This window comes from Orycteropus afer, unplaced genomic scaffold, assembly GCF_000298275.1.
Source record: "Orycteropus afer afer isolate SDZICR_OR568_19922 unplaced genomic scaffold, OryAfe1.0 scaffold00403, whole genome shotgun sequence".
NCBI classification, from domain to species: domain Eukaryota; kingdom Metazoa; phylum Chordata; class Mammalia; order Tubulidentata; family Orycteropodidae; genus Orycteropus; species Orycteropus afer.
The window spans coordinates 1,657,631-1,680,979 of NW_006921990.1; the positions used below are offsets into that span (position 1 = coordinate 1,657,631).

Here is a 23,349-nt window from a genome sequence, read left to right on the forward strand (position 1 = left end):
AAGAAAGGGGGAACCAATTAACACAGATAAAAATAATCCTGAGCCCCTGAGCTTTGAAGGGAAAGACATAGAAGTGGACTAAACTCCAACTAGCAGAAGAACTTGCATGAAAACACCAAAAAAAGAGACATACAAAGCTGCGGTCCAGCATTGATCCCGATGGAACAGATAGCTTGGATATTGCTGAGTGGTGGTAGGATCTAAGAATTAACCTAAAAATCAGCCCTGCTAGCCAGGGACTGCACTGAGGACTGCTCTGGTAGCTGGGGAATAAAAGGGGAAGCAGCAAAGAGGAAGGAGGGCTGAGCTGTTGACTTTTGCCTGTCCGGAGGGCACAGCCATTTTGAATGTTTACAAGTGGTTTGGTCATTTTGGATATTTAAAGGGACAGTGTTCTCCCAGACTCCAGGAACCTAAGAACAGGTTCCACTTGCTGGGAACCGCAAGGACATTCCGGACGCAGATGACTGGAAAGGTGCGACATTCCCCTTGTTACTCTTATATCCCACACCCTCTTGGTGAACAGAGGAGTGGCCATCCCTCACTCCCACCCACCTTCTAGGCCAGCAGGAATTCCATCCTAGTCTGTGTGCTTGGATGGAGCCTGGGTGCCCTGCCTTGCCCTGCCCTGATTTTTTTTTTTTTTCCTTTAGTATATTTGTTTCTGTCTGTTTTGAAACTACTATTATTATTATTACTTTTGCCCTTTTTATTATTATTCTTTATTCTTCCCTTCCCAGTTTCTAGTTTTCATCTTTTTTTTCTTTTCCCTGTTCCTAGTTGCATTTTTTTTTTTCTCGTGGTTAACCCCATTCCTTGTTTTTCTTTTTGTGTTTTTCCTATTTTTTTTCTTTGGTATTCTCCTACTCTACTTTTCTCTTATTGCCCTCTCCCCAGATATTGCAGTGTTTTTTTTGTTTTGTTTTGTTTTTGCCCCTTTTTTCTTTCTCTGGTTACTGTTCCTGTGTGATTACACAGTGTGTTTTTTGTCCATTTGCTTTTACTTTTTTAATGGTTATTCAGTTATTATTTTTGTCTAACTGAGTGGGAGACAGCAACAGTCCCTTTATGACACAACTACACCCACAACTCCTCCAGCTGCATTTACTGAGAGCCAACACTTCCTTCTCCACCAATGGGCCAACGATAAACATCCACCAAGAAGAGCCTGACTCACCCTTAGCCACTCTTCACAAACAGTTAATAGAGATCTAAATACAACAACGCCACAATGTCTCGGAGACAACAGACCATAAAAGTCTACACAAAGAAACAAGATAAAGTGGTAGAAACAAGGGATCAGGATACAGACTCCGAACACATTCCTGAGGAAGAAGCAGCATTGGAACTCCTTGATAAGGAATTCAAAAGAATTATATTTAGGTATCTTCAATGAATTGAGAGGCAGATCAAGGAAAACACTGACAAAACCCTAGAAGAATTTTGGAAGAAAATACAAGAACAAAATGACAAAATAAATGAGTTGTGGTATTGGCAAAGAATGCTGAAGTACCATGGACTGCTAAAAGAACTAACAAATCTGTCCTGGAAGAAGTGTAGCCAGAATGCTCCTTGGAAGCAAGAATGGAACATACTTTGGTCATGTTGTCAGAAGGGACCATTCGCTGGAGAAGGATGTCATGCTTGGTAAGGTGGAGGGTCGACAAAAGAGAGGAAGGCCCTCAGCAAGATGGATTGACACAGCAGCAGCAGCGATGGATCAAATAGAGCAAGTATCATGGAGCCGGCACAGGACTGGGTGGTGTTTCACTCTGCTGTGCATAGGGTCACTATGAGTCAGAGACGACTCGACGGCACCTAACAACAACTACTAACCAGGATCTCCAATACTGATCCCTTTCAGAGTGTTTGGCATTGGTAGTCAGGCACCATCTATTTCTTCTGGTCTCAGGGTCATGAATGCTGAGTTTCTCTTCCACTGTTTGTGTATTTTGGGTTAAACTTGATAACCTATTTATGCCAGAAATCAGGGCCCTGGTCTTGCCTCTATTTTATCTTTGATGAACTTTATAGCTTTGGGTTTTACATTTAAGCCTTTGATCCAACTTGAGCTTGTTTTTGTGTATAGAGTGAGGCATGGGTTTTGTTTCATTTTTCTGCAAGTAGATATCAATTTTGCCAGCACCATTTGTTAAAGAGGCTATCTCTCCCCCATTTAATAGGTTTGGGGCCTTTGTCAAAGATCACCTATCCACAGATGGATGGGTCTATATCTAGGTTTTTTTTATTCTGTTCCATTGATCTATTTGTCTATCATTGTACCAATACTACACCATTTTGACTACTGTGGCTGTATAGTCAGTTTTGAGATCTGAGCATGGGAGACCTCTTACTTTGTTTTTCTTCTTCAGCAGTGCTTTGCTTATCTGAGGCTTCTTTCCTTTCCATATGAAATTAGTGATTAGTTTTTTCATGTCCTTAAAAACTGTTGATGGAATCGGGATCAGGATTGTATTGAATGTATAGATTGCTTTGGGTAGTATCAACATTTTCAAAATATTCAGCCTTCCTACCCACCAGCCACTCCTCGGAAGGAAGGTTGGGCAATCCTACTTCCGTAGTGATACTGCCTCGGAAACCCAAGGAGGGGTCGCTATGAGTCGGGGCCGACTCGACGGCACATAACAACAACAACAACAACAATCCATCAAAGGTAAAATGAAATTCTTGGTAACTTCAACATTTTCTTCATTTATCATGATGTTGCTTATTGGTCCAGTTTTGAGAACTTTTGTTTTCTTTATGTTGAGGTGTAATTCATATGCAGTGTAATCTTTGATCTTCATCAATAATTGCTTCAAGTCATCTTCACTTTCAGCAAGCTCGGTTGTGTCATCTGCATATTACAGGTTGTTACTGAGTACTCCTCCAATCCTGATGCCTCTTTCTTCTTCATATACTCCAGCTTCTTGCATTATCTTCTCAGCTTATAAACTAAATTAAGTATGGTGAAAAGCTACAACTCATGCATATGTTTTCTCATTTTAAACTATGCATCATTCCCTTGTTCTGTTTGAATGACTGCCTCTTGGTCTGTATTCAGGTTCCACATGAGCACAATAAGATGTTCTAGAATTCTCATTCTTCACTATGTTATCCATTATGTATTATGATCCACATAGTCAAATGCCTTTGCATAATCGATAAAGCATAGATAAACATCTTTCCAGTTTTGTCTGTTCTCAGTCAAGATCCATCTGACATCAGTAATGATATCCTCATTCCATGTCCTCTTCTGAATCTAGCTTGAATTTCTGACAGTTTCTTGTCAATGTACTGCTGCAAACTTTTTAAAATTATTTTTAGCAAAATTTTACTTGCATGTGATATTCATGATATTGTTAAATAATTGCTCTATTTTGTTGTATCACCTTTCTTTGGAATGGGCACAAATATGGCTCCCTTCCAGTTGTTTGGCCAGGTACCTGTATTTCAAATTTCTTCACATAGATGTGTGAGCACTTCCAGAATTGTATCCATTTGTTGAAATCTATCATTGAGTATTTCACCAATTCCTGGAGCCTTGTTTACTGCAAATTTCTTCAGTGTAGCTTGGACTTCTTCCTTCAGAACCATGGGATGGATCATATGCTAACTCCTTAAATGGTTGAAAGGAGCTCTCATGGCATAGTGCCTAGGGCATTTGATGACTAACCATATGGTTGGTGGTTCAAACCCACCAGCCACTCCATGAAAGGAAGATTGGGCAATCTACTTCAGCAAAGATTTACTGTCTCAGAAACCCAATGGGGGTCGCTTTGAGTCAAAATTGACTTAGTGGCAGAGTTTTGGGTTAGTTTTTGGTTTAAATGGTTGAACACTGACCAACTGTTTTGGTACAGTGACTGTGTATTCCTTCCAACTTTATATGATACATCCTGAGTTGTTCAATCTCTTGTCCATAGAAACCTTAATACTGCACCTCAAGGTTTGTATTTTTCCTTCAGTTCTTTAAGCTTGATAAATGATAAGCATGTTCTTCCCTTTTGGTTTTTTAACACTAACTTTCTGCACATTTCATTATAATACTTTACTAAGTCTTCTTGCTAGGAGCTCTGGTGGTGTAATGCCTAAGGCATTTGGCTGCTAACCAGAAGCCTGGAGGTTTAAAACCACCAGCAACTCCTCAGAAGGAAGGTTGGGCAATCTACTTCCATAGTGATACTGCCTCAGAAACCCAAGGAGCAGTCACTATGAGTTGGATCTGACTCAACAGCACTAAGTTTGGTTTGGTTTTCCTTAAGTGTTCTTGAGCTGCCCTTTGAAATCTATTCAGCTTTTTTACTTTATCATTGCTTCCATTTGCTTCAGTTTTCACATGCATATGAGGCTATTAAAAGTACCAGGGCTTGGGTGAGGTGTACCTTAGTCTTCAAAGTGACATCTTTGTTCTTTAACACTTTAAAGAGGTCTTTTACAGCAGATTTGCCCAGCATAATAGGTTGTCATCTGATTTCTTCACTGCTACTTCCACGGGCACTGTGGTGGTTAAGTTTGGGTATCAACTTGGCTGGGCCTGGTTGAGTAGCTGGGCAGCTGGTGGTAGTTATTCCCCATGATGAGACTGGCAATCAACTCCATGGTGGGATCTACCACAAGCAGCTGAGTAGCTGCCTTTGGGATGTGGTCTGCTTCCTGTATATAAGAAACAGCTTTGGGAATGGTCTCCAGCTTATGGCACACTTGAACTCTGCACGTAGCATGTTGTTGTTCAGCAGCCTGCCATGTTCTGCCAACCTTGGGACTTTCAATGGACTTGAATTAATGGCCTGCCGTGTGGTTTGATATCATCAGGACTGTGCCTTTTTACTTGTCAATGTTGGGTTTGTCAGCCACAGCAGCCAGCAGCTGAATGAACAAAAGCCTCCAGTGTCAGTGGGCTGGAGCAGAAGGCAGAGCTGAAGCCCCAGGTTGAGGGGCTTTCACCCAGCCCCTAGAGCCTGGCTCTTTGAACTCGGACTTAAAGACTCCAAACTGTAAGAGAATAAACTCCTCTTTGTTAAAGCCATCTTATTTGTGGTACATTCTTATCAGAGCAGCACCAGGTAACCAGAACAGGCATTGATTATGGACACAAGGAAAATGAAATCCATGACAACTTCAATCTTTTCTCTATTTATCATGATGTTGTTTATTGGTCCAGTTGTGAGGATTTTGTTTTATGTTGAGGTGTAATCCATACTGAATGCTGTAGTCTTTGATCATCATCAGTAAGTGCTTCAAGTCATCTTCACTTTCAGCAAGCAAGGTTGTATCCTCTGCATATCACAGGTTGTTGATGAGTCTTCCTCCAATCCTGATGCCACATTCCTCTTCATATAGTCCAGCTTCTCAGATTAAGTGCTCAGCATACAGACTGGATAAGTATGGCTTGAGTAAGACTACATCTGGGGAAAGGTGATGGAGAAGCGCAATATCATCAATATCATTAATCAGAACAAGGAGCTGACTGTTGAACAGACCATCAATTGCTCATATTTAAGTTCAAGCTGAAGAAAATTGAAACAAGTCCACAAGAGCCAAAATATGACCTTGATTTTATATCTACCTGAATTTAGAGACTATCAGAAGAACAGATTTGACATATGGAACAACAAAAACCGAAGACCAGACATAAAAATTGGATGACATCAAGAATATTATACATGAAGAAATCAAAAGGTTATTAAAAAGACAAAAATGGATGTCACAAGAGACTCAAATTTGATCTTCAACAGAGAATAGCTAACAAGAATGGAAGAAATGATGAAATAAAAGAGTTGAAAAGAAGATTTCAAAGAGTGGCTCAAGAAAACAAACTAAAGTATTATAATGAAATGCATAAAGACAGGAATTAGAAAACCAAAAGGGAAGAACATGCTGGGCATTTCTCAAGATGAAAGGACTGAAGAAAAAACTCAAGCCTCCAGTTAAAATGCTGAAGGATTCTAAAAGCAAAAAAAAACGTTGTCTGATATATTACTTGAATATTTACGAATAGCAGGGAAACATTGTCTGATATGGTGCTGGAAAATAAGCCCCGTAGGCTGAAAAGTACTCAAAATATGACCGGGAAAGAAATGCCTCCTCACAGTAGAGTTTACTTTAATGATGTGGATCAAGTAAAGCTTTAGGGAGTTTCAATTACTGATGTAATACGACTCAAAATGAGAAGAAACAGTTGCAAACTTTCCTTAATAATCAGAAGTAGAATGTATGAACTATGAGTCTAGGAAAACTAGTTGTCAAAATGAAATACAATGCATAGAGAGCGATACCACAGGCATTAGTGAGCTGAAAAGGACTCGTACTGACCATTTTGAACTGGATAATCATATGGTCTACCATGCCAGAAATGACAAAGAGAAATGCCATCACATTCATCATCAAAAAGGATATTTCAAGATCTACCCTGATGTACAGTGCTGTCAGTGATAGGATAATATCCAAACATCTACCAGGAAGATCAGTTAATACTACTATTACTCAAATTTATGCACCAACCACTAAAGTCAAAGATGAAGAAACTGAAGATTTTTACTTACTTCTGCAGTCTCAAATTGACTGAACATGCAGTCAAGAGGTAATGATACTTATTGGTGATTGGAATGTGAAACTTGGAAACGAGGAAGGACTACTAGCTGGGAAATATGGCCTTGGTAATAGAAAGGACATCAGGAATCACATGATAGAATTTTTGCAAGACCAAAATGTATGTCAGAAGAGACTGTGAAGCTTGCTCTTTAAAGAAGAGTTGTTGTTGTTGTTATGTGCCGTCAAGTCAGACCCGACTCATAGCGACCCCTCCTTGGGTTTCCGAGGCAGTATCACTACGGAAGTAGATTGCCCCATCTTCCTTCTGAGGAGTGGCTGGTGGGTTTGCACCACTAGCCTTCTAGTTAGCAGTCAAGTGCCTTTAGGTACTACACTACCAGAGCTCCTTTAAAGAAGAGTAGCTAAAGCAAATGGAAGAAATGATGATATAAAAGAACTGAACAGAAGATACAAAGGGCAGCTTAAGAGGACAAAGTAAAGTACTACAATGAAGTGTGCCAAGAACTGGAGATGGAAAATCATAAGGGAAGAGCACACTTGGCACTTTTCAAGCTGAAAGAACTGAAGAAATAATTCAAGCCTCAAGTTGCAATATTGAAGGATTCTATTGGCAAAACATTGAATGACATATGAAGCACCAAAAGAAGATGGAAGGAATACACAGAGTCACTGTACCAACAAGAACTGGTTGACATTCAACCACTTCAGGAAGGAGCATATGATCAAGAACCAATGGTACTGAATCAAGAAATCCAAACTGCACTGAAGGAATTTGGGGAAAAAAAAAACCAAGACTCCAGGAATTGATGGGCTATCCATTTAACTGTTTCAATAAACAGATGCAATACTAGAGGTACTCACTTGTTTATGCCAAGAAATCTGGAAGACAGCTACCTGGCCAGTCATCCAGAAGAGACACATATTTGTGCCCATGCCAAAGAAAGGTGATCCCTTTATCAAACAATATCGTTAATATCACATGCATGTAAAATTTTGCTGAAGATAATTCAAAAACGGTTGCAGCAGCACACTGACAGGAACTTCCAGAAATTCAAGCCCAATTCAGAAGAGGACATGGAATGAGCGATATCATTGCTGATGTCAGATGGATCTTGGCTGAAAGCAGAGAACATCAGAAAGATGTCTACCTAGTGTATTATTGACTATGCCAAAGCATTCGACTGTGTGAATCATAACAAATTGTGACTAACATTGTGAAGAATGGGAATTCCAGAGCAATTGTGCTCATGAGGAATCTTTACATAGTCATTGGGACAGAACAAGGAAATACTGTATGGTTTAAAATCAGGAAAGATGTGCATCAGAATTGTAGTCTTTCACTATACTATTCAAACTGTATGCACTCAAATCATCTGAGAAACTGGATTATTATGAAGAAGATCGTAGTATCAGGATTGGAGGAAGATGCTTTAACAACCTGTGGTATGCAAATTACACAACCTTGCTTGTGAAAATGAAGACTTGAAGCACTTACTGATGAAGATCAAAGCCTTCAGTATGGATCACATCTCAACATAAAGAAAACAAAAATCCTCAAAACTGGACCAATAAGCAACATCTTGATAAATGGAGAAAACATTGAAGTAGTTGTGATGGTTACGTTTGTGTGTCAACTTGGCTGGGCCTGGTTGAGTGGCTGGGCAGCTGGTGGTAGTTATTCCCCATGATGACACTGGCAATCAACTCCATGGTTGTTGTTGTTGTTGTTAAGTGCCGTCGAGTCGTTTCCGACTCATAGCAACCCCATGCACAGCAGAACGAAACACTGCCCGATCCCGCGCCAGCCCCACAATCCCTGCTATACTTGAGCTCATCATCGCAGGCACCGTATAATCCATCTCGTTGAAGGCCTCCCCCTCTTTCGTCAACCCTCCACCCTACCAAGCATGACATCCTTCTCCAGCGAATGGTCCCTCCTTACAACATGGCCAAAATAGGTGAGACGAAGTCTGGCCATTCTTGCTTCCAAGGAGCATTCTGGCTGCACTTCCTCCAGGACAGATCTGTTATATAAGAAACAGCTTTGGGAATGGTCTCTAGCTTGGACCCTGCATGTAGCCGTGTCATTGTTCAGCAGCCTGCCATGCTCTGTTGACCTTGGACTTGAATTAATGGCCTGCCGTGTGGTTTGGTAACATCGGAACTATGCCATTTTATTTGTTGACCTTGGGCTTATTAGCCTCAGCAGCCAATAGCTGCCTGAGTGAAGAGATCCCTCTAGCGTCAGTGGGCTGGGAGCAAGAGGCAGAGTTGAAGCCCCAGGTCAAGGGGCTTTCACCCCGCCCCTAGAGCCTGGCACTTTGAACTCGTACTTAAAGCCTCCAAACCATAAGAGAATAAATCCCGTTTGTAAAGGCCATCATCTCATTTGCAGTATATTCCTGTCAGAGCAGCACTAGGTAACCAAAACATAGTCAAAGATCTCATTTTACTTGGATCCATAACCAACATCCATAGAAGTAGCAGAAATATTTCAAGAAATGAAACAACATATTGCAATGGGCAAATCTGCTGCCAAAGATGTCTTTAAAGTGTTGAAGAGCAAAGATGTCACTTTGAAGATGAAGGTGTGCTTGACCAAGCCATGGTATTTTCAATGCCTTCATATGCATGTGGTAGCTAGATAGTGAATAAGGAAGACTGCAGAAGAATTGATGCTTTTGAATTATAGTGTTGGCAAAGAATATTGAAGGTACTATGGACTAATAGAAAACCCAACAAATCTATCTTGGAGGAAGTACAACCAGAATGTTCTTTAGAAACGAGAATGACCAGGCTTCACCCTCATACTTTGACCATGTTATTGGAAGGGAACAGTCCTGGAGAAGGATATCATCCTTGGTAAAGTGGAAGGTCAGCAAAAAATGGAACGAATGGCACAATATTGAGTGGTGTTTCATTCTGTCGAACACAGACTAGCTATGAGTCAGAGTCGAGTCAAGGGTACCTAACAACAACATAGCTAATAAATACCAACGGGCAGTTCTTTCCAACTTACAGTGCTATATCCCAAAGTGAGCAGGACTTAGCCATTTCTTAACATGTGTCAATCTTTCTTTTCAGTATCTTTTAGCTGAGGTTACCATAAGTCCTATTCATAAAAGCAAAAGAGATAGTGATGCCTTTAGGAAAAAACTTACTTTTATTCTATTTAACAAAAATATCAGTCTTTGATGAATGAGGCTAAGGGGTGGGGGAATGACCCTTTTCTAGAGGTACTTTGAAAACGCTCCTTTAGAGAACAGGGGCTAGTTTTCCCTAATGCCATCTCTAGATGGCTCCAGTGCCAATCCTGATTTTAGAATTTTTATAGTATCTTTAACATGTCTGTTGTATATATAATGACCTAACAAATATTTTAATTATAAAAGCAGAACTCAAGTACAATAAGAGGTCTTGAAGCTCTCCTATCATTTTGCCTTGCCCTTTTAGACTATCATCCATTACATATGCACCCAAACTCAGTTATTAGAAATTGCACGTTTCTGTGAAGGATTCAGATTATCCTGATTTACGTCATTTAGAAGGAGCTCTGGTAGCTAAAGCACTTGACTGCTAACCAGAAGGCTGGCGGTTCAAACCCACCAGCCACTCCTCGGAAGGAAGGTTGGGCAATCCTACTTCCGTAGTGATACTGCCTCGGAAACCCAAGGAGGGGTCGCTATGAGTCAGGGCTGACTCGACGGCACATAACAACAACAACAACACGTCATTTAGGAAGCCTAGGTGTTGCATGGTTAAGTGCTTGACTGCTAACTGAAAGATTGGCAGTTTAAAACCACCCATCGGCTCAGTGGGAAAAAGATCTGGTGATCTGTTTCCATAATAATTACAGCCTAGGAAACCCAATGGGGCATTTCTACTCTGTCACACAGGCTCACTGTAAGTCAAAAATAGACTCAACAGTACCTAACAACAACATATGTCATTTGCTAAATTCAGGACAATGTTGTAACAGAGTAAGGTGAAATATACCAGAAAGCTGCTTATCTACTATTGTTCACTTAATTTGTATACTAGTAAGAAAAAAAAAAAAAAAACTGCACAAGCTCTTTGCCCACTAATGTACTTATTGTAAAAGGAACATAGTAGCATAGTGGACATATCGGGCTGCTAACCAGAAGGTCAGTGGTTCAAAGCCACCAGCTGCTCTGTGGGAGGAAGATAAGGCAATCTACTTCCACAAAGATTTACAGCCTTAGACACCCAAAGGGGGTCGCTATGAGTTGGAATCAACTTGATAGCAGTGGGTTTGGTTTTTTTGGCTACTTACTAAGTTCAGAAAAAATACATTCCTAAAGTCTAGGCTTGTTGTTTGGGTGATGGTAAACTGTGCATCTTAGATTCTTTTCTGACTTTATCCCACCGAAAAATTCTTAATCATATATGGCAAATTATCTCCTTGTTAATTAAGATGAGCCAGGTTTTAGTGAGGTCTAGCTTTCTCCACTACACATTACATATAAAAAAAAAAAAAAAATCAAACCCACTGCCATCGAGTCGGTTCCAACTCATAGCAACCCCCATTGGGTTTCCGAGACAGTAAATCTTTATGGAAGTAGACGGCCCAGTCTTGCTTCCATGGAGTGGCTGGTAGGTTTCAGCTACCAACCTTCTGGTTAGTAGTCAGATGCCTTAGGCACTGTGCTACCAGAGCACCTACTCATTATATATATGCAAGATATAAAATAAAAGAAAATTTAAATTTTTCCTGAAAAATCATAATTTACACAGGTAAGTAAGCCAACTAACAATTTTTGCATTTCAATAGTAAAGATTTAGTAGTTTGGGAAACTGGAAAACTAAAGTACCACATTTTCATTAATATACTATACCAACAGGCCTTAGAAATACCAACTAATGTTTCAATCATTTGCAATATCATACGCAAGGAGCTCTGGTTGCGTAGTGCCTAAGGCATTTGACTGCTAACCAGAAGGCTGGCGGTTCAAACCCACCAGCCACTCCTTAGAAGAAAGGTTGGGCAATCTACTTCTGTAGTGATACCTCCTCAGAAACCCAAGGAGGGGTCTCTATGAGTCAGGTCTGACTCCATGCCACATAACAACAACATCATACATAACCATATTCATGTTATCATAACTTTGTCACAAGTTACTATCTATAGGGCAAATTTTGGTTTTGGTCCTTGATTCCAGAAAGTGTGCTAAACACAGTTTCCAATTTTATAAATCCCAGAAAACTCTTTCATTGAGTTTATGTGTTGATTCTAATTTTTACATGTTTATAAATAAAAACTCTCTTGTTTTGAAACAAATTTTACTTTAATATTTAGCTCTAATATTCCTGTCAACAAAGACAAAAAAAGGGAAACAGAATGAGTGATATCCCACTCACAGCCACCTCAAGTCCCTCCTGGAAGAAGGAGGGACATGTATGTACATACAAATTAATTCACAGATAGCTCTTAATTCTCAGCACTTCATTATGAAAAAAAGTTGCTTAAATGGACTCATATGTGGGACTCACCACAGGACAGCCACAAATTAATTTACTTCCATTGCATGCATATAATGTAATTAATGTGCTTTGCTTAATCTCTTTATTCATCTAATATTTATTTTGTACCTACTAAAGTCATTGTACCCACCACCAGCCACTCCTCGGAAGGAAGGTTGGGCGATCTACTTCCGTAGTGATACCACCTCAGCAACCCAAGGAGGGGTCGCTATGGGTCAGATCCAACTCCATGGCACATAACACAACAACAAAGTCATTGTATTTTCTTTTATAATTAGTATTTCCTTTGCAGCACTAATGGCAATTATAATTAAGTATATCTAGTCCTTGCTTTGCACAGTATTAACTGAAAAGGGCCCTGCTGGCACAGTGGTTAAGTGCTCAGCTGTCAACCAAAAGGTCAGTGCCTTAAACCTACTAGATACTCTATGGGAGAAAGATGTGGCAGTCAGCTTCCATAAAGATGACAGCCTTGTCAACTGTATGGGGCAGTTCTACTCTGTTGGGTCAGAATCTATAAGTCAGAATCAACTCAATGGCAATAGGCTTGGCTTTATTGTTATTGTTATTAACCTAAACTCTATATTCAGACCATATAAAAGCAAGGGCACAGTTCCAATATGTATGAGTTTCAGTAAACATGGTACCCTGCAAAGTAAAGCCTCCCTGTTCTGGTTACCTAGTGCCACTCTGACAAGAATATACCACAAATGGGATGGACTTAACAAACAGGAATTTATTCTCTTACAGTTTGGAGGCTTTAAGTCCAAGTTCAAAGTGCCAGGCTCTAGGGGCTGGGTGAAAACCCCTCAATCTTGGGGTCCAGCTTTGCCTCCTGCTCCCGGCCCACTGGAGCTAGAGGTGTTTCTTCACTCAGACAGCTGCTGGCTTCTGAGGCTGACAAACCGAAGGTTGACAAGTAAAAAGGCATAGTCCCGATGTCACCAAACCACACAGCGGCCATTAATTTAATCCATTGTAAGTCCCAAGGTTGGCAGAGCACGGCAGGCTGCTGAACAATGACACAGCTACATGCAGCATCCAAACATGCCATAAGCTAGAGACCATTCCCAAGGCTTCTCCTTATATACAGGAAGCAGACCACATTCTAAAGGCAGCTACTCAGCTGCTTGTGGCAGATCCCACCATGGAGTTGATTGTTAGTCTCATCATGGGGAATAACTACCACCAGCCACCCAGCCACTCAACCAGGCTCAGCCAAGTTGACACACAAACATAACCACCACACTCCCTGAAATTTCTGTATAATTACTTATTTCTCACCCAGAAGTTTGTAAATTCCAGGTGGACAAAGATAGTGTCTCTTTTGTTGCCCAGTATATCCTGAGCACACCATCTTGCCTTATACATGATAGATGCTCAATAAATATCTGGAAATAAAAAAGCAAAAGGTCTAAGACCCATTATAACCTTTGTTTATTATGGAAGTCTTATATCCTATTCATCTTCCAGGAATCCTGGCAATGTATTGGTTAACACGCTCCGGTGCTAACTGAAAAGTCAGCAATTTGAACTCACCAGCTGCTCCACTGAAGAAAGGGTGGAAGTCTGCTTCCAAACAGATTACAGTTTTGGAAACCCTATGAGGCAGTTCAACTCTGTCCTATAGGGTGACTATGAGTTGGAATAAACTCCAGAGCAACGGAGTTTATCCATCTTCCCACCTCTATTCCCAGGCTCAGCCACTTCCTGGCAGTGCCCTCCTCGCTTCCCAAAATCTCAAGCTCTTTTGCTTGAGCACCTACTGGAGTCACTTGTCATGGATGGCAGACCTTCACAGGCCATCACTGGTGGCTCTTTGAGGTTTCCCACAACCCCAGCAGAATGTGTGCAGTAGAAGTGACAGAATTAAGCAATAAACAGGCAGTCTAGATGAGTAAAGAGGGTAAAAATATACATTATTATTATTGTTGTTATACTATTTCAAAAGAAAAACATCTCACTTTTCAGCCACTGAGGCCTGTCACAGCTTTTTTTGCAAGTGTAGGAAGGAGTCATTTGTTATTCACAGAGTAATGAACTGAATGCAAATCAGGCTTTTTAAAGGGCCCAAGACAACATTTCAGCAGCAGCTTCCTCTACAGAGAGAGAGAGAGAGAGAGAGAGAGAGAGAGGATATAAGTGAAAGGACACCGCTAGGAAATAATCAAACACATCCAAAACGTGGAAGACACTATAAAAACTAGCCTAGAGAAAGGATCAAATCTGGTGATCCTGTATAGAATGGGAGGAAAAACGTGGAACAAAATCCAGAATCTCAACAATGATCAGAATTACTGGTTGGATGGAAGCTGGTGAGACCCTCAATACTATGACCCTGGGATACATTCTGAGCCTGGAATAAAACTCACTCCCAGGAGTTGGCTCTCAGCCTGATAGTAAACAAGATGTATACACAGAGCCTCAACCCAGGGTGACACAGGCACATACAGTATGGAAATGCATCCCTTGCAATCGACCATGGGGCACCAGAGGTGCAACATTCGCATGCACGGAAAAAATGCAGGACACACAGGAGTGCATAACAATGAGGGGTATGGGGAGCGGGGAAAGGGGAGACTAGGTTAGGGTTGGGGTTGGGGATGGTAAATGGGGAGTGAAACTAAATGTACACATAATGTGAATGTAAAACAAACTCTGCTCTGTAAACTTGCACCTAAAACAGAGTTTAAAAAAAAAAAAAAAGATTACAAACAACAACAAAAAAAACTAGCCTAGAATCTACAAAGTCAATGTCATAAAAATAAAATCAAGCAAAAGTGATGGGAGAGTTGAATATTTAAAGATGCTAAAGAGACATATGAATAAGGAAGACCAAAGAAGAGTCGATGCTTCTGAGTTGTGGTGTTGGCGAAGAATGAAGAAAGTACTGTGGACTGCTAAAAGAACTAACAAATCTGTCCTGGAAGAAGTACAGCCAGAATACTCCTTGGAAGTGAGAATGGCCTGACTTTGTCTCACCTGCTTTGGTCCTGTTGTAGGAAGGGACTGACCATTTCCTGGTGAAGGATATCGTGCTTGCTAAAGTGGAGGATCAATGAAAAAGGGGAAGGCCCTCAACAAGTTGGATTGACACAGTGGCTGCAACGATGGGCTCAGGTATAGCAGGAATCATGGAGCTGGCAGAGGACCAGGCAGTGTTTTGTTCAGCTATACACAGAGTCACTATGAGTCAGAGATGACTCGATGGCACCTAACAACAACAACAACAAAGAGACATAATAACCAAAAGCACTGAGTCTATCCTTGATGGGATCCTGACCCCAACAGATAGTGAGCAAACTGAGAGAAATGTGAGTAATCCATTATAATACAAGTAAAAAGAAAGACACAAAGTAATAATTGAGTAATTCAGTTTCTTTCTGATGGTGGTTAGGATTACAATTAAAAACATAAATGCACACAACACAACACATAAGCTTTTGAATACATGTAACGTAATAGTGTTTATCTCTGATGATAGGGTTATAAAAGTTTTGCTGTTTTCCTTATTATCTATAAAGATTTGCATTGCTAGTGCAACACAAAATATAATTTTTAACAAAATATTTTTAAAATATTCACTTACCTTGGCTGACTTTTCGATATTCAAGTCCCCGTTCAGTTTATAAAGAATAGTCATGTTATACCCAGTCTGATTTCCATGTCCATAAGGCCACCAAGTATCTACAGTAATATTCTGTTAATAAATAAACCATTCTAAGTAATCTGCGGCATATTTTCAGCAAAATAATACAATGATTCAGAGAATTATGTCAATTTATCACATAGACATGCCCAAAAATTCTGGGTTCTAAAATAGTATCAATCTCCATATCCAAAATATACCAAATGACACATATCTTTAGATAATATTTAAAAATCAGCATTCTAGGGGCTTGTTGGTGGTGGTGGTGGTGGTGTTAAGTGCCATTGAGTCCTTGACTCATAGCAACCCTATGCACAACAGAATGAAACACCACCCAGTCCCATGGAAGCTCTGTGATCCCTGCTATACTTGAGCCCATCATGGCAGCCACTATGTCAATCCATCTCATTGAGGGCCTTCCTCTCTTTTGTCAGCCCTCCACATTACCAAGCATGACATCCTTCTCCAGAGAATGGGCCCTTCTGATAACATGACCAAAGTAGGTGAGATGACGTCTGGCCATTCTCACTTCCAAGGAGCTTTCTGGCTGCACTTCCTCCAGGACAGATTTGTTAGTTCTTCTGGCAGTCCATGGTACTTTCAGTATTCTTTGCCAACACCACAACTTAAAAGCATCAATTCTTCTTTGGTCTTCCTTGTTCATTGTCAGCTCTCACATGCATATGAGGCAATTGAAAACATCATGGCTTGTCAGGCGCACCCTAGTCCTCAAGGAACATCTTTGCTCCTCAGCACTTGAAAGAGGTCTTTTGCACCCAACTTGCCCACTGCTATACATCGTGGGATGTTCTGACTGGTGCCTCCACTGGCATCAATTGTAGAACCATGTGAAGTCTTTGACAACTTAATCTTTTCTCCATTCATCGTGATGCTGCTTATATGTCCAGTTGTGAGAATTTTCATTTTCTTGATATTGAGATGTAATCCATACTGCAGACTGTATTCTTCAATCCTCATCAGTAAGTGCTTCAAGTCATCCTCACTTTCAGCAAGCAAAGTTGTGTCATCGGCCTATCACAGCTTAATGATTGTCCCTCCAATCTTGATGCTATGTTCTTCTTCATACAGTCCAACATCTCGGATTATTTGCTCAGCATACAGATTGAATAAGTGTGGAGAAAAGATACAACCCTGACGCACTCCCTTCTTGATTTTAAATCATGTAGTGTCCCCTTGTTCTGTTTGAATGACAGCCTCCTGGTCTATGTACAGGCTTCTTATAAGCACAATGAAGTGTTCTGGAATTCCCATCTTCTCAATGTCATCCATAATTTGTTATGATCCACACAACCAAATGCTTTTGCATAGTCAATAAAACACAAGTAAACATCTTTCTGGTATTCTCTGCTTTGAGCCAAGATCCATCTGACATCTATAATGATATCCCTTGTTCTACATCCTCTTCTGAATCCAGCTTGCACTTCTGGAAGTTCCCTGTCAATATACTGCTGCAACCATTTTTGAATTATCTTCAGTAAGATTTTACTTGCATGTGATATTAATGATATTGTTCTATAATTTACATTCTATGGGATCACCTTTCTTTGGAATGGGTACAAATATGGATTTCTTCCAGTCAGTTGGCCAAGTAGCTGTCTTCTAAATCTCTTGGCATAAGAGAGTGAGTGCCTTCAGTGGGGCATCCATTTGTTGAAACATCTCAATGGGTATTCCGTCAATTCCTAGAGCCTTGTTTTTCAGCAATTCCTTCAGTGCAGCTTCAACTTCCTCCTTCAATAAAATTGGTTCTTGATCATATGCCACCTCCAGAAATGGATGACGATCAACTAGTTCTTGGTACCATGAGTCTGTGTATTCCTTTCATCTTCTTTTGATGCTTTCTGCATCATTCAATATTTTGCCCATAGAATCTTTCAATATTGCAACTTGAGGCTTAAATTTTTTCCTCAGTTCTTTTCAGCTTGAGAAATGCTGAGCAAGTTCTTCCCTTTTGTTTTCTAACTTCAAGCTTTTGCACATTTCATTATAGTAATTGGCTTTGTCTTCTCGATCTGCTCTTTGAAATCTTTGGTTCAGCTCTTTTATCTTGTCATTTCTTCCATCTGCTTTGGAGATTCTGTGCTCCAGGGCAAGCTTCAGAGTCTCTTCTGTCATCCTTTTTTTTTTCCTTTTTTTCTCATCTTTTTTATGACCTCTTGCTTTCTTGATGTCATGCCACAATTCTTCTGGTTTTTGGTCATTGTTGTTCAATGCATCAAATCTATTCTTTAGGTGGTCTCTAAACTCAGGAGGGATATATTCAAGATCATATTTTGGCTCTTGTGGACTTCTTTTAATTGTCTTCAACTTCAAGTTGAACTTGCATATGAGCAGTTGATGGTCTATTCCACAATCAGCTCCTGGCCTGGTTTTGACTGAAGATATTGAGCTTTTCCATCGCCTCTTGCCACGTATATAGTCAACCTGATTCCTGTGTATTCTATCTGGCAAAGTCCATGTGTATATCTGCCATTTGTGTTGTTGAAAAAAGGTATTTGCAATGAATAAATCATTGGTCTTGAAAAACTCTATCATGCGATCTCCAGTGTTATTTGTGTCACCAAGGCCAAATTTTCCAACTACCAGTGATTCTTCTTTGTTTCCAACTTTTGCATTCCAGTCACCAGTGATAACTAACCTATCGTGGTTGCATGTTCGGTCAATTTCAAATTGCAGAAGTTGATAAAAATCTTCAATTTCCTCATCTTTTGCTTTGGTGGTTGGTGCATAAGTTTGAATAATAGTCGTATTAACTGGTCTTCCTTGTAGACATATGGATATTACCCTATCACTGACAGCATTGTACTTCAGGACAGATCCTGAAATATCCTTTGTGATGATGAATGCCATGCCATTCCTCATCAAACTGTCATTCCTGGCATAGTAGATCATATGGCTGTCTGGTTCAAAATGGCCAAAACCAGTCCACTGCAGCTCACTAATGCCTAGAATATCAATCTTTATGTGTTCCATTTCATTTCTGACAACTTCCAATTTTCCTAGATTCATGTTTCATACATTCCATGTTCTGATGATTAATGGATGTTTGCAGCTGTTTCTCCTCAATTTGAGTCATGTCAGATCAGCAAATGGAGGTCTCAAAAGCTTTACTTTATCCATATCAGTAAGGTTGGTTCTACTCTGATGATGCTGCTCTTTCCCAGTTGTAGTTTGAAAGCCTTCTGACCTAAGTGGCTCATCCTCCTACACTATATCAGACGTGTTTCTGGGCTATTCTTATAGTTGCTTAATATTGTAACAGACAATGTTTCTCTTCTATTCATAAGGTTTTCCTTGGCCAATTCTTTGAGAAGTCTATGGGTTTAGTACGAATTAATATACCAAAGGGAAAATGAAAGGAATGACCTGAGTGTTCAGAAAAACAACTGCTTCTATGTATAATATTCTGAGCTTACTTTTATTCAAATTCTTAATATATAGAATTTGACTTTGAGGTTAATTCTTCTTTTAAGACAAGGCTAGAATTTGTTTTAAGTTCTAAACTGTTATTGAATGGTGATATACTCCATTCTTTTCCATTCACAGCTATAATTATTAAAAAAGTATAATCCAGCCCCCCCATCCATGAAAGATCATGAGTCTAGAATTAGAATTCATCACCACAAATAACCACCAATATTAAAAATAAGTAACAAGCACCAGAAATAGTCATTGCTATTTGAAAATATTGTTTAGATTATTTTGGATTTAAGATATTGTAAGTGATACCCAACAACCAACCAAACCCACTGCCACTGAGTAGATTCCAACTCACAGTGAGCTATAGGACAGAGTAGAACTGCCTCATAAGGTTTCCAAGGTTATAAATTTTTAAAAAAGCAGACTGCCTCATCATTCTCCCACAGAGCGGCTAGTGGGTTTGAACCACTGACCTTTTGGTTAGTAGTCAAATGCTTTAACCACTGTGCCTCTAGGCCTCTATAAGTGATACAGGACAGTATAAATACTACCGGAAAAAAAAAATGACTTCTTAAGGGCAAAGAATGTCAAATTAATCATGTATTCTTCATTTTCCTAATCCTAAAATTTGGGAAAATAATTTCTTAGCTTTTATGTACATAAAATACATGAGAGGTTAAAAATAGAGGAGAAAATGGAAAAACAGTTCCTTAATTCCCTACTTTCTAACCTTTTCTTTTGAGCAGGTATGGCTTTTCATCCAGTGCTCCACAGGAAGTACCATCATTTACCTTATTAATTTTCACAAGGAGTTCAACAGTACTTTCCCCAGATTGAAGTTCAATGCTGTATGTCCGCTGTGTTTGCAGTTTAGGGATGTCTATGACCACTTGACCACCAACTGGCTTTGAGCTCACAACATCAAAAGAAGACTCTATTTCGAGATTCCACTCCTGGGCACTGTTATCTAAGGCAAAAAGAAAAAAAGTTTTACACACACACACACACACACACACATATATATATATAATATGCTGAGCATTATCCTTGCACTCCTCAGGATTCATGAGGACAAGACCAAAGCAGCTTCTAAACCAATGAGTGTTCCACAGATGCCATCAGATAAAAAGTTCAATGGAGATTCTCTTTTCATCTTGAGAGTTTAATTCTTCATTTAAAGAATAACCAAAATCACATATTTCATGTATACTTCCACTCTAAAAATGTTAGGATTATAAATCATAAAAACTTGTAAGTAGGACACAAACAGAGAAAGAAAAATGCAAAGATAACATAAATCTTCCAAGTATGATACATTCATTCCTTTTCATTAAGTAAGAATAATGAGAGTTTTAAATGTATAATTTGGTATAAATTTAGATGCATTAGAATTAATCAAGATATTAAAAAAAATACATATACATTTTAAACGTAGATAATTTATTCCAGAAGTATTTACCAAGAAGCTTCTATGTGCCATATACTTTGCTAAATGATAAGAATTAAATAGTGACCAGGATAAATGTGGCCATGCCCTCATAGGCTAGGAGTCTAATGTAGTACAGCCAAGTATGACAGTGTGACAATAAGTAGATGGAGAAATAAAAGGTTGTTCTGAGAAAATATAAACAGGAAAGAAAGACACCTAATTCACAGTGGCTGAGGAAAGGCCTCCATGAAAAAGGCAGTATCCAGCTGAAACTAGAGGATGCACCAGCTAAGTGCAGGAGAGGACAAGTGTTTGGGCAGTGGGAAAGAAAATTGCTGTAACAAGGAATTTGAATAGTGCCACATGGAAAATCTGGGAATGGAAAGGGGCAAAAAAAAAAAAAAAAAATAGTGGACAGAGAGGAGAAAGTAGAGTAAGGCTGAGGAGGAGGGTGATGAGGTGGCTGCCATGAAGAATGGAACTTTGGGTTTAAAGTTAGGGAGTGGAGGGAAATGGTTTCAAGAGCATTTGAAATAGTGTTTTATACTTTATGCATAATAAACTCTGTCTGGTTACCCAGTGTTGCTCTGACAGAAATATACCACAAATGTGGATGGCTTGAATAAGCAGGAGTTTATTCTGTTATGGTTTGGGAGGCTAGAAGTCTGAGTTCAAAGTGCCAGGCTCCAGGGGCTGAGTGAAAGGCCCTAGACCTTGGACTTCATTCAGCTCTGCCTCTTGCTCCCAGCCCACTGATGCTGGAGGCTTTCTTCACTCAGGCAGCTGCTGGCTGCTGAGGCTGACAAACTCAAGGTTGACAAGTAAAAAGGCATAGTCCCCAATATTACCAAACCACATGTCAGGCCATTGATTCAAGTCCATTAAAAGTCCAAAGATGGGCAGGCAACACGGCAGGCTGCTCAACAACTTGGTTACATACAGGATTCAAGAATGTCAAATGCTGGAGACTGTCCTCAAAGCTGCTTCTTATACAATAGACGCAGACTACATCCCTGAAGCAGCTACTCAGCTGCTCCACTAGATTCCACCATGGAATTAATTACCAATCTCACCATGGGGAATAACTACATCCAGCTGCCCAGCCACTCAAAACCAGGCCCAGACAAGTGGACCCATAACCTAAACTAACACAACCCCTTCCTCCATTTTGCCTTAAATTTATACTACTGTATTTAACATCTCCAGAACTTGATTTGCATTTTGGTTTGGTTTTTTTAATATAAGGCAATGACTGTGCTGAGGCAAGAAAGATCAAGGTGGAAAGCAGACTTATCATATTTAGGTTAACCAAAACCAAACCAAACTCATTGCCATTCAGTTGGTCCCGACTCATAGCAACCCCTCCTTGGGTTTCCGAGCCGGCATCTCTATGGAAGAAGATTGCACAGTCTTCCTTCTGAGAAGTGGCTGGTGGCTTTGAATTGCCAGCCTTCTGGTAAGCAGTCAAATGCCTTAGGCACTAGGCCATAAGAGCTCCTTGTATTTAGGTTACACAGGAGAAACTGAGGATAAGGTCCCCCTAAAAGGTAAGGGAGTCAGAGCCACCAAGGATGGTTCATTCTCTACTGACACAGAAAGGAAAGAGAAAGCAGTGACTGAATCAGATGTACTTAAATTTGTATGAATGTGCTAAGAAATTGAGAGTTCCTTTTTGATGGCTACTATTTTAAATTTGGTGTCTCCCTCCTTCTTTTATATGCAACAATGGGCTCAAAGACAGCAATGATTGTCAGGATGTTGCATGATATGGCAGTACATCATTCTGTTGTACAAAGGGTCACTATGAGTCAGAATCGACTTGATGGCACCTAACAACATTTTTCTGTCAGAAGAGATGGACAAGGTTATTAGTTGAGAAATATCTTAGGGATGCTTCTCCTACAAATAGGGAAGGGATTAATAATTGTGGATTTACTGCAAAAGATAGCAGAGATGGGCTGTATAATATATAAAAGCCTTTATAAATGGCAGTTATTACTAAGGCAAAACCACGCCACACCAGTTGGAAAGATGACCACACCATTTTCCATCATTTGCATCTCATGTTAGCCAAAATACAGATGGATTTGATGCACAATGAAGTAAAATTAATCACAGGCTTGAGAATGACTTCTTATTATTAAATGATTCATTTTGAGAAATACAAGTCAATGAGCCCTGAATTAGGTTGTCTCTGATCCAACAAATTTTGCAATCTCTCCTGTCATACTCTCCATATTTTCTAAGATACAGCAAAATATATCAACACAACCACATCTTTTGTTTTTAAGTTACCAAGTATATACCGAATCTCTCAGTTCTCCTTTACAGCGTTTTTGGTTTTAAACAGAAACACACATTCCAATGTAATCCAAAACTGTTTATTTTCTACAATATCCTAAATTTTTGATAGCTGCATAATCTCTAGCTCCTTACCATACTCTCTCTTCCCTTCCTTCTTGTCTCCTTCTTCAAAAAATAACAGCTAACATTTACTGAGAACTTAGAATGACATAGGCATTGTTTTCCACTGTAGATATGTGTTAAATTATTTAAGCCTCAAAACAATCCTTTGGGAGATCCAGCAAGATGGCAGACTAGGCAGAAAGCCTGCACAGACCCTCTTCAACAAAGAAAAGGGAAACCAATTAACACAGACACAGAAGATAATCTTGGACCCCTGAGCCTTGAAGAGAAGGATACAGAAGTGGACTAAACCCCAACTAGCAGAAGAATTTGTGTGAAAATACCAAAAAAGGAGACACACAGAGCT

General features: G+C 39.8%; 1 protein-coding gene across 1 annotated transcript in view; it reads right to left on the reverse strand.

Moving 5' to 3' along the window:
- The window catches only part of MANBA (mannosidase beta), a 279,621-nt gene that overhangs the window by 139,622 nt on the left and 116,650 nt on the right, over positions 1-23,349 (reverse strand). Inside the window, exons 6-7 of the mRNA XM_007953653.1 lie at positions 19,939-20,114; positions 15,647-15,757 (exon numbers count right to left, since the gene is read on the reverse strand). Coding sequence (XP_007951844.1) covers positions 15,647-15,757; positions 19,939-20,114 — 287 coding nt within the window. The remainder of the gene's footprint in view (positions 1-15,646; positions 15,758-19,938; positions 20,115-23,349) is intronic.